This window comes from Seriola aureovittata, chromosome 3 (genome assembly GCF_021018895.1).
Source record: "Seriola aureovittata isolate HTS-2021-v1 ecotype China chromosome 3, ASM2101889v1, whole genome shotgun sequence".
NCBI classification, from domain to species: Eukaryota; Metazoa; Chordata; class Actinopteri; order Carangiformes; family Carangidae; genus Seriola; species Seriola aureovittata.
Genome location: NC_079366.1, coordinates 9,568,206 through 9,583,653, shown reverse-complemented (window position 1 = coordinate 9,583,653; position 15,448 = coordinate 9,568,206). Strand labels below are relative to the sequence as shown.

Here is a 15,448-nt window from a genome sequence, read left to right as displayed (position 1 = left end):
CACGTGACCTTCGTCATGTGACCAGAGGATGTTTGCGGAAGTCGTGAGATCCGTCTTCACTGTTGACGGTAAAGAAGCGGGTGTACAACTTTACCAGACACTTCATGTACTCGTTGTGACGAGTGAATTTATTGTGAGTTAACGTGACAGTTTTGACTTACATTAAATGTTTCCAAGACTTTTTATGTGCAGCACATGGGTAACAGATAAGAGAGGCGATCACAATCAAAATCATCCTCATGATCATGATCATGCTGCTGGAGCTGTTTTGTCTCATTGTGACATCTTGTGTCACCGGGGAGGCAAAGAGGAGAAATGTCCTTCTAATAATTGGTGAGTGAGCTTTTCTGTCCGCAGATTAAAACGTGACACGTAGAAAGACTTTGAATAGAAGGGATGAAATAAACACAATGCTGACAGTTTATTAGCTACAGCCAGCTGAAACTAATGCAGTCTAGTGCAACAGTAATACATCCTCCCTTCATGAAAGTTATAATGCTCAGTTTGTGTCTAGCTCTCTCATATTATACTGAGTGGTATTTTTGTATTGTCCCACCCATTCACATCAGGGGGGAAGGCTGAACAACAGAAGCACACACCTCTCTGTGTAGTACAACCTGCAGCCCCAAAATGACCATACAGTTCAGTCAACACGTCTTTAACACAGTTTCAACAAAAGCTGAACATTATAACCTTCATGACGGAGGATTTGTCACAGGACTGTTGTATTAGACTGTGTTCGTTTTAGCTAGATGTTCCTAACAAACAACTGACTCTAAGTGTCCATTATGGATGGATGGATAAAGTCTTAATACCTTAATACCAAATTATATATCCACAGCAAAACATACAGTCTCCCTTTCAAATGGTTTATATAAACTTTGTGCAGAGGAAAAATCATATAAAAATCCAATATAGCCGTGGAGTAGTCCCCAATACAAGCAGAGCTGCTGAACAGATAGATAACAAAGTATAAACCGTATAACAAATTTATATCATCTGACCCTGTTATCTATTATAAATACCAGCTGCTTGCTGTTTAGTTTCACCAATGTGAAGAGTTCTCTTCAGTCTTTATTCATAAGATTATTACTATAAAACCAATCCTAAAACAAAGTCATCGGTTCCAGGATATTATACTTTGTGAGGGCATACATTCCCATCCACATGAACAGTACTTTTGGTCAGGGGACGGTTTTCATGGTTCAGTCCAGGACCAGTGGGAAATCGTAACACTACAGGCCTGTACAGATCCCTGACCTTTAACCCCATCCAACACCTTTGGGATGAACCCATCATCAGTGGCTGACCTCCTGAGAAGAGCAGAGGCTGTACAGCAGCATATTGGTGCCGATGACTTTGCAATGAGATGTTACAATCACATATGTTTGTAATGTCCACATACTTTTGGCACACATCATAACAAGTCCCTGTGTTTTCCTTCCTCCAGCTGATGATGCAGGTTTTGAGACGGAGGTGTATAACAACTCTGTGGTCCACACCCCCCACCTGCGCTCTCTGGCCCAGCGCAGCCTGGTGTTCAGCAACGCCTTCACATCTGTCAGCAGCTGTTCCCCCAGCCGTTCCACCATCCTCACTGGCCTGCCGCAGGTAACACACACACATGGATACCTCTTGTTTGTTCATGAAGGCACAGTATTGAGGTGTGTTTGTCCTGTGTTTTCAGCATCAGAACGGCATGTACGGGCTTCATCAGGGGGTCCATCACTTTAACTCATTTGACGGCGTGCAAAGTCTGCCGCTGCTCCTCAGCCAGGCCAACGTACACACAGGTGACCGGTTTATCTCAAGTCTAGACACACACACACTCCGGATTTTTTTTTTATCCCGTTTTCTCTTTTCTACTCTCTCATTCCTGCAGGTATAATTGGGAAGAAGCACGTCGGTCCTGGATCTGTATACCCCTTCGATTTTGCCTACACAGAGGAGAACTGCTCTGTCCTCCAGGTGGGGAGGAACATCACCCGCATCAAACTCCTGGTACGCAAGTTTTTCCAGACGCATAAAGAGGAAGCCATTGAGCGGAGGCAGAAGAAAGAAGAGAACGAAGGAGACAGTGATGATAAAAGAGATGAAGAGAGGCCTTTTTTCCTCTATGTTGCCTTCCATGACACCCATCGATGTGGGCATTCACAGCCCCAGTACGGGGCTTTCTGTGAGAAGTTTGGAAATGGTGAAATGGGGATGGGAAGAATACCTGACTGGACACCACAATATTACACACCAGAACAAGTAAAGGTCAGTGATATAACAATTTTATATACTGTAGATACATGTTCTACAAGATTGGTATCTTCGGTTGCTCATGACGCACCATGAGGTATAAACGTGTAAATATCAACCAGAAAAAGAAACTTCAAACTGAAATTTTAAAGCAACACACGTGATCCATTCTTCTTCCTCTGCTTCTCCTCTCTCAGCTAGAAATACATCATCACTGTTTCATATAAGTGCTAATTCAACACTCCATCAGTATTAGTATCTACTGAGTGTGATTCCCATATATTATCCATGAATAATAACACACTTTAATCTGGTCCGTCCTCATCTCACGCACTTCAGGTTCCTCCTTTCGTGCCGGACACACCTGCAGCACGAGCCGACTTAGCTGCGCAGTACACTACAGTTAGCAGGCTGGATCAGGGTGCGTAGCAACACCTACACATATATATATATATATATATATATATATATACAAATATAAAGTGAACAGAGAGAAGCCATTCTCCTAAAACACTCAGCTGTAATAGTGTAAATTTCCTCTGCAGGTATTGGATTAGTTCTTCAGGAGCTCAGGGATGCTGGTCACGAGAACGACACTCTGGTCATCTACAGCTCAGATAACGGCATCCCCTTCCCCAACGGCAGAACCAACCTGTATCGCTCCGGGACGGCAGAGCCCATGCTGGTGTCCTCTCCAGAGCACAGGGAACGATGGGGAGACACCAGCCAGGCCTACGTCAGCCTTCTGGGTAAGAAATGGATGAAAGCCAAGAAGCTGAGAATGGCTGATTTAATGTCTTCCTGCTCCCCAGTTTTTACACATGAACAACCAGGGAAGTCAGTGTGTTTATATTTACAAAGTGGCCACAAGAGGGAGACACAAGAGGGAGACACAACCGTGACGCTTCAGCAACAGATCTCAGATAAAATAATCTGAAAATGATTCTCACAGTTGAACTAGTAATGAAATGTAAATGTGAAAATATCATCAATTAAAACAGAAGAAAAAAAGAGTAGAGGCAGTCATATGAATGCCTGCATTGGATAATTACAACTACTGACCATAATGTAATGTAACCATGGCAACTATTTAATATAATGTGATTGTGAACATCTAATATTTCACGCCAACATTAATATTTGCCACCGTCGTTTGAAAACCATGTATCTTTCAGCTGTTCATGAGCTTACAGAAGTAGGAGAATTTGCTCAGCCAATAAGGAAACACTTAGTCCTTAAATACACAGACATACATGGTTTTCTTTGGACAGATGTGCCTCTGTGTTCACTATGAAATAGCAGAAACTAATTATGAGTTCATTATTTAAGATTCCAGGTGTGGTACTACTTTGTCTTATTTTCTCACTCTCTGTTCTTTCTTTCCCTTTCTCTTCTTCTCCCTCTCTTTTTTTGGCAGACATCACTCCCACCATTCTGGACTGGTTCTCCGTTCCCTACCCATCCTACAGCCTCCCCGGCAGCCCTGCCGCCCTGGTCCATCTCACCGGTCGCTCCTTACTGCCTGCTCTGGTCACTGAGCCCAGCCACTGGTACACCGTCTACGCCAGCCAGTCCCTGCACGAGGTCTGTGAGCGCCACAGCTTTCAAACAGGACGCCAGCGCCACAGACTGACAGAAACAGACTCTCATGAAGGAGTCAAACACCTGGCCTTGACTGCTGTTGTGTCATTTTGATTTCAGGTTACCATGTACTACCCAACCCGCTCTGTCCACCAGGGGGCGTACCACCTTCTCCACAACCTACACTATCGCATGCCCTTCCCCATCGACCAGGACCTGTACGTGTCACCCACCTTCCAGGACCTGCTGAACCGCACCAGGCTGAGTCAGCCGACGCACTGGTTCAAAAGCCTGCAGCAGTATTACTACAGAGAGCGCTGGGAGCTGTACGACTCCAGGTCTGTTACAGCTGCTGTTAAAGCACATGTTTCAGTGTTCATCGGGTTTTTGTCAGATCAAGCTCTAAAGAGAGAATTGGCTGCTTGCTTTTAATGCTAAAATGAAGAGCCAACTAATCGATTAGTTGACAGGCAGAAGACAGATCTTTGACAATTCTGATAATCGATTAAGTTTGTCAGGGAAATGGTGAATCATTCTTACAGCTTCTGTTTTATACCACTCTGAGTTTTGGACTGTTGGTTTTTGAAGGCATCGTCTGGGAAATTGCAATGGGTAATTTTCACTATTCACAGGCATTTTATACTAGATGACTAACTGATCAATGGAAAGAGAAAGAAAAAGAAAAAGCTGGCATATTTATGATAAAAGTCCTCCCTTGCTTACTATGGGTGACTGTGATCTATTACAACGAGAGAGAATGAACATGTTGTCTGTGGTAAAGATGTGAAGAGCAATCGGGGATTCTTGGTCGTGCCTCATCAGATTGTCCTGTTTTCTGTTTTCGGGCTGTAATACTAAAGAAAGGTATTGTGTTTAAATCATGAATTAGCCGTACGCCTTGTAAATTTAATTTAAATTTTCAAATAATATTCATCACAGTGACACTTTGCTTCAAGTCTCCCTGTTTATCATTTATAAGCAGTATCACTTCATAAATGGTTTATAATGGGACTGAACGATATGCCAAAAAACATCAAATTGCGATTATTTTGGCAGATATTTCGATTACGATATTTTGCATTTCATTTTCACTTACACAATAATAAAAATGGATGATGATGATTTGGCCTCCGGCTTGTACAAAACAAACATGTTCCCTTGCGTCTGGAGAATATGGTTTGTAGGCCGGGGCATGTCTGTAGCACCACAAAGCTTCATTTATGGTCTGTTGTTGTGACACATTTCACTTTTATCAACAAAAAAAAGTCAGCTTGCCATATTGCAATTTCAATAATATTTGGATTAATTGTTCAGCCCTAGTTTTTAACATACTATAATTGAGTTGTACACAGCCATGACACTTTCAAGTGCATTATTTGTAAGCAATTATAATTTTTCCTATAAGACATTTTATGAAGATATGAAGCTATACTGCTAAAAAAAATATTTTATTAAAGTATTTTTATGATTACAACTGGGGTTTACTATATTGTCTTTCATGATTTGTTCATAAGGAGTTATAGTTTTTAATTAATAAGTTCTGATAACGGCTTTCAACTATTTGTTTAGGGTAGTCCTTATAAATGGGTCAAAACAAGGTGCTATGACTTAGGGACCTAAGCCTTTTCAAAGTTTTGGCTTCAGCCCTGAATCTGTTTAAGCTGTTTTAATGTTAAATGCTTCACCAACACAGGACAGACCCGCTGGAAATGAGGAACCTGGTATCAGACCCATCCTACAGCGCCGTGCTGGAGAGCCTGAGGCAGAGTCTGCAGAAGTGGCAGTGGGAGACAGGAGACCCTTGGGTCTGTGGGCCAGACTATGTCCTGGAGGACAAACTAGAGCCACACTGCAGACCACTCTACAATGGACTCTGATGGACTCTAATGGTACTTTAACTCATCCTGATTGACATAATGTCCGCATACATGAACACATTCATCTTATGGAATAAATGATTGTTTATTAGTATTTATATTTTTTATATGTCAGTGCTGCTTTTAATGCTCAAAAATAAACTAGAGTTGGGTTTTCTTCATTCCTAACATTGTTTTCAGTGTAGTGTCCTTTGACTTTATGTTTCTGGTTAATTTCATCATTCCAGTCAGTGGCCTTTCTTATCTGTGTCTGTACATTTAAGGGACATTTCCCCATAATCCAGACCCCGTCATAACCCTGTTTCATATAGGGGCAACAAGGTTACACAATATTTAACCGTTGCTGTTATTATTTAATTGAACAAATGCAGATGCATCCGTCTCCGTCTTAATCGCCATCACTGTTGTTCTCTTCCTGATCTGCTGATTGCAGATGTGGTGGAGTGCATGACACATGACCGGTGAGGTCGGTAAATCGATCAGGGAAAGGGTTTTTATTGATACAGGCCCGTTTTACCTCAGAGCTCCACTTTGAAGTGAGACTGATTCACAGTCTGTCCAAGCAGAAAGCTAATGAAACTTAACACAATTTGGATCAGTCGATCATTCACTCACGTTTATTGATCTGCTGTTTATTTTTTTTACACCTAATCTGTCCATTTCCACTCGTGTCTTTTGAAGCCATGCACTGGTTCTGCTTTGTGTTGCGCGTTTTGTTGCATGCACTGTTGCACAATGTTTTCAGACCTTCAGGAAATGTTGAATCTGTGAATCAGCTCATGTGAAGAAGGACATTTTGCCTGTCACTAATTTGACAAACCATCTGAACATCTTTGAGTTTTGATCACTTACGTCAGAGTCTATCTTGGTCCACTGATGTTAATCCATTTCACTTTTACCTCTGCAAGCGTCAGAGGACTGACATCCCTATACGTCTCCAACCCCCCCCACACACACACAAGCACGCACGCACGCACGCACGCACGCACCCACCCACCCCTCCCATGTCGCCGCCAAACCATGAGAAACGGATCAATTCGGATTGGTCTTTTTCTTCTCCCGCATAAAGACGGATCATCATCCGCCCACCTCAATTTTGATTTGACGAATGTCCTGGGTCACGATAACATCGCTCAGTCCGCCTATATAAGCACCAGAAAGTTTCCCAAACAACCAACAAAACAGCAAGTCGGCAGCCGACCAAGAGCAGACGAGAAAAGCGCCGTTTTCCTTTGCGTAAAATAAAAAAGTTCCAGGACGGTTCCAGACATGGAGAGGTCAGTCAGGTTTGCCGTGGTGTGCGTCGGAGTGTCTCTGCTTATATCCTGCCATCCAGTCGAAGCCTGGTACAAGCAGTCGACCGGGCCAAGTTACTATTCGGTGGGTCGCGCCTCCGGTTTGCTGTCCGGCATTAGGAGGTCGCCGTACGTCCGGAGGTCCGAGTCTGAAGAGACGCTGATGGACAGCGGGGAAACAGCAGGTAACAACGTGATGCCAGAGACCAACAGGCAGGTCTCCATCCTCAAAAGCATGGTAAGTACATTAAAGATACTGTTAACTTTATTCCTGTTTAAGGGGATTTAGCTTTTCTTCTTTCCAGAATGTGGATAAAATGAAGAGGCGCGTAAAATGTGCTCAGCAACACGAGCTACATTTATGGAGATGCTTGGCTATTGAAAGTAAATAAACCTTAGACACGGATTAGATTAGACTGCACTGTTTTACCCTTGCTTTTATTAAAAAAAAAGAGACAAACCATTGAGATCCAAATTGTCGCATATAAGCTCGTGCGTAAAGGCGCAAACCAATGAGCGCCGCAGATCAAAGCGCAGTAGCGTGAGAAGATGATTAAGTAAAGAAATGGTCTTGAATTGTTAAAACGCCACAATAAAGGCAATAACGTAGGATTTATCTATGAGGGACATTTGTGTTATTTTAGAAATAATCTGCTGTTCTAACTGTAAAACGTCTCAATAATTTGGCTTTTCGGAAGCGAGGTCAGAGTGAGGAGAGTAAGACTTGCATTATATGAAAGCTGTAGAAAAGTGGAATAAAACCACTAAAAGCTCATTGTGCCAGATTTTTTTTTAGCTGTGAACCTTAACTCACCATCACTTACGCTCACCTCCTGCAGGCCATCTGCGTGAAGGACATCTCCCCAAACCTGAAGAGCTGCGAGCTGCTGCGGGACGGGACGGGCACCTTCCAGTGCAAGGCGGACGTCTTTCTCACCCTGGACTCCCTGGACTGCCTGTCCGCGTGAGTCCCGGCCGGACCGGCGGAGACAGTCCTCGTCCTCCACCGAGCCCCGGGAGCGCCTCTCTGGAGAACGGAAAACGAAGGGCAGGGATGAGGGATGGATGAGTGTGTTGGGTTTCTGGGGTGATGGTGCAGAGGAGATCCCGATCATTCCCGATGACGGACCGCTGCAGACTCTGAATGTTCTCTCTTATTTAAAAAAAAAAACAAACAAAAAAAACACACACACATTGTTCAGTTTTGCTTTGGTTGCGTAGACAGGAGTATAAAAGAAAACAAAACAAAAAATCAGTGCGAGAGATGTTAGTTGAAACCATTTTCTCTCCAGATGACGCCACATCTGTACTGTTTACCCCTTGTTATGTACCCGCCTTTGCCAAAATGTATTAAATGTCCAGAAAGTTGACTGCAGAGCAGATTTCCTGTAAAGTACTTTTATTTATTTTATCTATTAAAATGAACAAACACTGGTAACTTGTTGTGTGACCTACATTTGTCTCTAAATACCCAGCTAGTGCGGGGTGAAAAAGGAAAAATAAGTGATGCGGTACTCTTACTTTTATCCTTTTACATGGTTGTCTTCAAAGAAACCACAGAACAAACTATAAAATTACAATCTGAGAATATTAGATTTAAACAGTAGAGATTCATCATGAAAGGCAAAGAAGGAAAAATACACATGTAGAAGTTTCATACATATATGAAGCATTTTAATTACACACCAGAAAAATCACTTCATCATAAGGCACTTGGGGGTGTTTTTCACCTCTCTGTCACCTTCAGTATCCATATCAGACATTAGCATATCTTGTTTATTACTGGAGTCAGAGAGGAGCTGGTGTGATCATCACAGTCAGTCGCTCAGGGGAGCCTTCAAAACAGTCAGAGCCCAGTAGAGTTAATGCCACACAAATCACATAGAGGAGGCATCATCCTGCTTGACAAATCAGTGTGTGTGTGTGTGTGTGTGTGTGTGTGTGTGTGTGTGTGTGTGTGTGTGTGTGTGTGTGTGTGTGTGTGTGTGTGTGTGTCAGATATTGCAGCAATAATCAGGGGAGGTGAAAGTAAGGAAATGAAACACAAGTCAGGAGGCTTCGGGGATGTTTCTTTACATACACTCCCATTTCCATTATTAAAGTTTCCCAGCGTCATCGCTGACTGGTAAGAGTCAGGGGAACAAAGTGAAGATGCAGATTAAAATGAACGTGTGTGGATGATTTCAGCTGAGGGAGAGTCAACACAAACTAGGGTGCTTTTACAGTGATCACCGGCTCATTAGGAGGGTGTGACGCACAGGATGTGCAAAGCGGAGACACAGTGATGAATGAGCGGAAAACACACGACGGTATGCATGAGTGAACCCTGCGCCAAGGAAGTAACGGACAAACAGTAAATTGTCACCACCTCTGTGTCCTGCGCCCACACACACACACACACACACACACACACACACACACACACACACACACACACACACACACACACACACACACACACAAGAAGAGACAGGGAAATAAATGGCACTATATATCAAGTCTTCAGAAAACGTCATTGTTCATTGTCTGATTTCATTGTACAGTACAAAAATATAAATGCCCATTACTCTTGACAGAAGTCAACGTTTCAGGGCTCAACCCCAAAACAAAGGATTGGCTGAGAGGTCCTCTTCCTTTAATGCGTTTTTCAAAGCTACATGAAATCAAGCATCAGAGAGGATGAAATGCAACAAAGAGCATCAGAGTTCCCAGGCTGCACCTTAAGAGAGAAAACAGACAGTTCACTTGGATTAGATGATCTCCATGTTGTGTTCAATGCCTATTGTTTTTTTTGTTTTTTTGCTGTGTTAGTCTTTTAAAATGACACATCCAAAGACCGGCAGGACTGACTGTCCAGTGACATCTCAGTTTTCTGTGACTGGCAGTCACAGAAGTGACACTGCCTCCAGGTTCTCTTTGATTATCGTGTCCATAACCACCTGGAAGACGACCTGGATGTTGGAGGTGTCGGTCGCCGTGGTGAAGTGGTGGTAGATGAGTTTGCTGGGCATGGTGTTGAGGGAAACAAAAGTGGCGGCAATGAAACGGGCGGCCGAATCCACGTCACAGTCTGCACCTGGAAGAGAGAGGAGGGGAGGAATCAGACTTCAGAGTGAAACATCTGCCTCCTGAGCAGTGTCTCTAAGATGTGATCAGTCGATCACACTAAACTGAACAGATAGAAATTATGATTTGACGAGCTACGACAGACGCAGGACATGAATCACACCAACCTGAGTCAGTTCTAACCCCCGAACACCGAGAGATGTGACTGAGAGTTCATGAAAACTAGTTACTTTAATCAGTGGTTGAAGATGTACGCAGATCTTTATTATTCAGACTTAAAAGCATCAATACATTGATGTCAATGAGCTCCATTACAAGTAAAAGTCCTGCATTCAAAGTCCTACAGAAGTAAAACTACAAAGGTATCATCAGTGAAATGTACTTGTACTTGTTCTGCGGCTTATATTATTTTAATGTGACATTATTACATTGTTAATATTGATTGTGTAACCAGCGTTTTACTGTTGTATCTTGAGGTAGAGCTACACTGTATTCACTGGTTTCCAATCTGGGGCTCAAGTCTCTCAAAGGGTCACAAGATGAATCTGAGCGGTTGTATAAGAAAAAAAAAAGAAACAAAACACAAATCTGCTTTAATTTTTCTGACATTTTCTCTAGTCTTTGTTTTATGTTGGATAATTTCAACAGTTATTTAAATGAACCATGGACATCAACTTGACTGATTTCTTTTGTAACAAGCCAATAAAGTTGGGAGCTACTGCAAAGTGAAGTACTGCAGAACAGAAGAACAAGCCTACCCATTAACAGATCATCTTTAGGTAATTAATAGTTTTATATAACATCCAGTTTAAGATGAACTCAAACAAACACACTTGGAGTGTCGTGGGCTGGTGTTGGTGAAGGGGCACACGAGCTCTTGTGATGGGGCTGTTGGGGTACATCAGACACGAAAGGTCGGGAGCCACTGTATGATGACGAGTCATCACATCTGAGGTCAGTGTGAAATGGACGCTTGCTCTGCTGGCTGACCCCAATCCCAAGAGTTTTAGCATTTATATTGACATTTGCATGAGAGCAGAGAGGACGCAGCTCCTGTTGAGCCCACTGAGACGTGGGGAGCGAAATGCTGAGCAGAGCGGATACAACAAACATCAGTGTGTGTCAGTGTGTGTGTGTCTGCCTGTATGGGAGACTAATTATCAGTCTGCTTAACGTGGGCACACTGGTCCTTCCTTTTGATACATTTTGTATGTATTTATACTTTAGCTTCATAACATTATATGGACATTATATATAAACATTCACATCTTTAACAAAGACATTTTACATAAATATCCCTAAATAAATGATGAAAAATCTTTCTTTTACATAATTAATTTATTTTTCATGTTTCAAAACAGGCTACAGTGTAATTAACATTCACGATGCTCGGTGCAAATTGTTCCTCATGTTTAAGGAAAGACCATCCGTTGATGTTTGGTGAATTACGAACATTAATTCAAGAAAAACTACTTAAGCATTGACACCGTGTGCAGTTACGTACGCCTTTTACTAAAATGTCCTCTGACCAGGACGATTATATAGAAGTGGAGCTGGCAGAGGTTCCTTGTTTACAATACACACTCCCTGGCCACTTTATTAACTACACATGTACAATTTAATGCAGTTTAATACAATAGATTTTACATTTTGCATACAGAATGTAAGTGTTGCACTGGACTGAATCATACTGAAATGTGTTTCTTATTATTCTTCCCTCCTCATGTTTTCACATGGGGTGGGCAAAACATTAGACACACCTACAAGCTCAATAATAAACATAGTTAAATAAATACCTCTCTGACAGCGTTCTTAAAAACTGAACATGATTCTTTTAAAAAAGTAAGAGTAAAATTTATGGCTGAGCTGCTGTATTGGATGTTACAGGTGTACCTAATAAAGTGGCAGCTGAGTGTAATTTTACATGGTATCTTGTAAGTCCATATATATGTATGACAGTATAAATAAGATAACTAACATCAGTCCTACCTTTAAACTGTGGCAGGTATAACCGCAGATGTCGTCCAGAGTGTAAAATCTTGTCTTGAAAAAGGTCTATCTTGTTCATGAATAAAATCTGCAATAAGAACACACACACACACACACACACACACACACACACAACACACACGAACACACACGAACACACACGAACACACACGAACACACACGAACACACACACACACACACACACACAACACACACACACACACACACACACAACACACGAACACACACGACACACACACACACACACACACACACACACACACACACACACACACACACACACACACACACACACACACACACACACACACACACACACACACACAATCAGCTGAGAGCAGAAGAAGCTCATCACAAATCAAAGGCCTCCTCTCCAGTGGAAAAAGAAAAATCAATTTGAAAGATCATGAGAAAAAGAAAATGTTGATTTGATTTGGTGACTATCACCTGTAGCGCTGTAATAAGTAACAAAATGAAACCAATAAATCAGCTTCAAACATTGTAGTCACATTTATCGTCACTTTACAGATATATCTATATAAAATGCGAAAATCAATAGATGTCTTTATACCGGAATGGGGCAATGATGGCAGATCAATGACCTCGCTCCATGCATCAGTGTGCAATCAATCCCTCATGTAGTCTCCCAGAGAAAGAGATCAGCAAACTCAGCTGCTACTTTAATAAGTGTCTGCATTTCTGCCGTTTCGTTTTCACTGCCTCTGAACTCAACTTCTGCTCGGCCGCCGCCACATTTCACAGGTACCTTTGGCTTTGTAGTCGACCAATTAAAACTACGATCAAGTTCTCTCTTCCCTGGCTGGTTTGATCACAAAAATAAACACACAAGCCCCGATCATAACGAGGGAGGGATGAGATAGAGCAGATTTTCAATGAGCAGGACACAGAGCAGTGCCTTGGTGTGTAATTACCACTGACCAGCCACAGTAAAGAGTTAATTGAGGTGGAGGTTACAAATTTCCCTCCCACGTTAAAAAAGGTATCATTAAACACTCTTGTTTAATGAGCCTGTTAGCTACGTTAACGTGCAGGCCCACACACGTCCCTGCACAATAAACACGTCACACACAGACATTTAATTGCCCATTTGGCTCCAATGAAGCCTTAAATAAAATTTTTATGGTAAAATATAGATCAAAATACTAAAAGAGATGCTTTGGTGCACATCTGAGACTCTGAACATGTACAAACTGTAAATGACTGACCCCCACGACCTCAATAAATCCAAACCGCCGCACTGAGTTTTCTTCCTGTCTGACAAATGTTGAAAACGGCGTCACAGTGAAAGAGCAAAAAAAAAAAAACTCTGCCGAGCCGATGGCAGCTGACACTCGCGTCAACATGCAGTGACTTGTGTTTTAAGTGGGCTTTAAATGCGAGTTAAGTGGAATAAATTGAACAAGCTCGTTACACGGTTGTTTTAATGTGATCATTTACCGGAAGCAGGGACTGGAAAAACACAGCGAGGGGAAAATGTCACCTCGCCAGAGCTCACTCTAATTACAACTCGCTGTTTAATTACGAGTGACAGAGGACTCAGAGACAAAGGGCCGAGGCTGCGTGTGTGTGTGTATGTGTGGCTGTCTGTGTGTGTGTGTGTGTGTGTGTGTGGTGTGTGTGTGTGTGTGGCTGTGTGTGTGTGTGTGGCTGTCTGTGTGTGTGTGTGTGTGTGGCTGTCTGTGTGTGTGTGTGTGTGTGTGTGGCTGTCTGTGTGTGTGTGTGTGTGTGTGTGGCTGTCTGTGTGTGTGTGTGTGTGTGTGTGTGTGTGTGTGTGTGTGTGTGGAAACAGCATTAGTGTTATTTTTGTTTCATGGTGTCATCGAGAACAAATGGAGGGCTACAAAGACACTATGCTCGTGTCTCCTCCATCAGCTCCGTTCACCAACTGAACTGTCAGACTGAACTGTGGTTCCCGCCCTCTTTGGCTGGACACTGTCTCGATCTTTTTGTGTTGTGACGTTTAAAACAAAGCTTTAGATATTTGCCAGTCCACATCTCAAGATGAGGAGTGTAACAATTAAACTAAAGCAGGATTCTCCACTGAGCGCTAACTTCTAAATGTTTTAACCCTGTAAAATCTGTGACTCTGTAGAGATGTGGTTCTTAACATGGGCAACCCACTGTGGCATATACGGTTACAGTAATATGCAAATTGGGGATCTGCGTCTTGTGCAAGGGCATTTCAAGATGTGGACTGTACTCATAGCCCAAACTATATGCAACCTGTAAAGTCAACAGAGCTTTGTTTTAAAGGGGAACTAAACTACAGTCTATTTGCAGGTCTTTAGGAGTAATACTGCGTATGTGTATATCTGCAGTTGAGTCTGAAGACTACTAACTACACCTCCACCAACCAGCCAAGTTGCAGGAAATATGGTCACAACCTCTGCTCCCTGAGTTACAGCATTGACTAATGGCCAGAAATGTTTTTACAGAACATTATGATGTCACAGTGAAGTTGACCTTTGAACATTTGGTTATAAAATCCCATCACTTCATCATTAATCCAATTAATCATTTGAGTTAAATTGTGTCATAATTAGCGTATGAATCCATGAGTTATGGACAAAAATGTGTTTTGTGAGGTCACAGTGACCTTTGACCACCAAAATCTAATCAGTTCATCTTTGAGTCCAAGTGAAAATTTTGTGCCGAATGTGAAGTGAACTGTGAATTCCCTCAAGGTGTTACTGCGATATCTCGTTCATGAGGATGGGACCTCAAAAAATATACATAAACACGACCTCTGACCCCGACTGTGATGGCGCGGAGGCATAAAAACCTGGGGCGTGGAGTTAAAGAGAAGTGAGCTCACCAGACCTCTGTCCGACAATGTTACAGGAGCGCAGTGCTAAGCTGGTGGAGTTCTTGGAGCCACTGCCTTCGAAGGTACGTTAAACAAACTCGTATGACTTTGTTGCTGTTTCACAAAATATCAACCAGATGAGATTAAAAAAGGGCATAAACGGAAACACACATAGACACATGTACAAAACTGTAGCACTTTCACGATATATTTCTGATTCCTCCATTGACAAAGACCTCCGTGAAGCAGCTTATCTTTGAACTAACCATCTCTTTGTTCTATGTTCTTTGTGCTGTCGGGATCCAGTTTGTTTTACTACTTGTGTCTTGAGGAAGTGTGTGACTGATGAATTTCTCACCATGGACGTGCTGCGGAAGAAGACGTTGTTGCAGATGGAGGAGAAGAGCTTCATGCTCTCTTGCAGACGATTCTGCAGAGAGAAGACAATAACACCGTCAGACAGCTGCAGAGGTGCAGAGGACACACTTTGCCACTTTTAAAACTTCTGCTATGAGGACAAACTCTTGGGTGAGACTGAACGAGTGTT

The 15,448-nt window shown here is 42.5% G+C and overlaps 3 protein-coding genes across 3 annotated transcripts in view; 2 read left to right on the top strand and 1 right to left on the bottom strand.

The window, feature by feature from the left end:
• Nucleotides 1-28: 28 nt before the first annotated feature.
• sgsh (N-sulfoglucosamine sulfohydrolase (sulfamidase)) lies at nt 29-5,875 on the top strand. The gene is made up of 9 exons (XM_056371631.1): nt 29-333; nt 1,451-1,611; nt 1,688-1,793; nt 1,883-2,259; nt 2,584-2,665; nt 2,790-2,993; nt 3,662-3,828; nt 3,946-4,163; nt 5,519-5,875. Exons 1-9 carry the CDS (start codon nt 240-242, stop codon nt 5,700-5,702), a joined length of 1,593 nt encoding a protein of 530 aa, XP_056227606.1. The 5' UTR covers nt 29-239; the 3' UTR covers nt 5,703-5,875.
• Nucleotides 5,876-6,776: 901 nt separating this feature from the next.
• Nucleotides 6,777-8,431, top strand: npb (neuropeptide B). The gene is made up of 2 exons (XM_056371633.1): nt 6,777-7,235; nt 7,837-8,431. Exons 1-2 carry the CDS (start codon nt 6,972-6,974, stop codon nt 7,963-7,965), a joined length of 393 nt encoding a protein of 130 aa, XP_056227608.1. The 5' UTR covers nt 6,777-6,971; the 3' UTR covers nt 7,966-8,431.
• A 214-nt stretch (nt 8,432-8,645) lies between these two features.
• Nucleotides 8,646-15,448, bottom strand: part of gnav1 (guanine nucleotide binding protein (G protein) alpha v1) — a 28,379-nt gene continuing 21,576 nt past the window's right edge. The window contains exons 7-9 of the mRNA XM_056371632.1: nt 15,260-15,331; nt 12,053-12,140; nt 8,646-10,073 (exon numbers count right to left, since the gene is read on the bottom strand). Of these exons, the coding sequence (XP_056227607.1) occupies nt 9,883-10,073; nt 12,053-12,140; nt 15,260-15,331 (351 nt within the window). The 3' untranslated portion in view covers nt 8,646-9,882. The remainder of the gene's footprint in view (nt 10,074-12,052; nt 12,141-15,259; nt 15,332-15,448) is intronic.

Bases quoted from the DNA above. Each gene is read 5' to 3' on its own strand.
- npb (XM_056371633.1), top strand. From the start codon at position 6,972: ATGGAGAGGTCAGTCAGGTTTGCCGTGGTGTGCGTCGGAGTGTCTCTG. The intron at 7,236-7,836 runs GTAAGTACATTA...CACCTCCTGCAG, and splicing joins TCTCCATCCTCAAAAGCATG to GCCATCTGCGTGAAGGACAT.
- sgsh (XM_056371631.1), top strand. From the start codon at position 240: ATGATCATGATCATGCTGCTGGAGCTGTTTTGTCTCATTGTGACATCT. The intron at 1,794-1,882 runs GTGACCGGTTTA...TCATTCCTGCAG, and splicing joins CCAGGCCAACGTACACACAG to GTATAATTGGGAAGAAGCAC. The intron at 2,260-2,583 runs GTCAGTGATATA...CACGCACTTCAG, and splicing joins ACACACCAGAACAAGTAAAG to GTTCCTCCTTTCGTGCCGGA.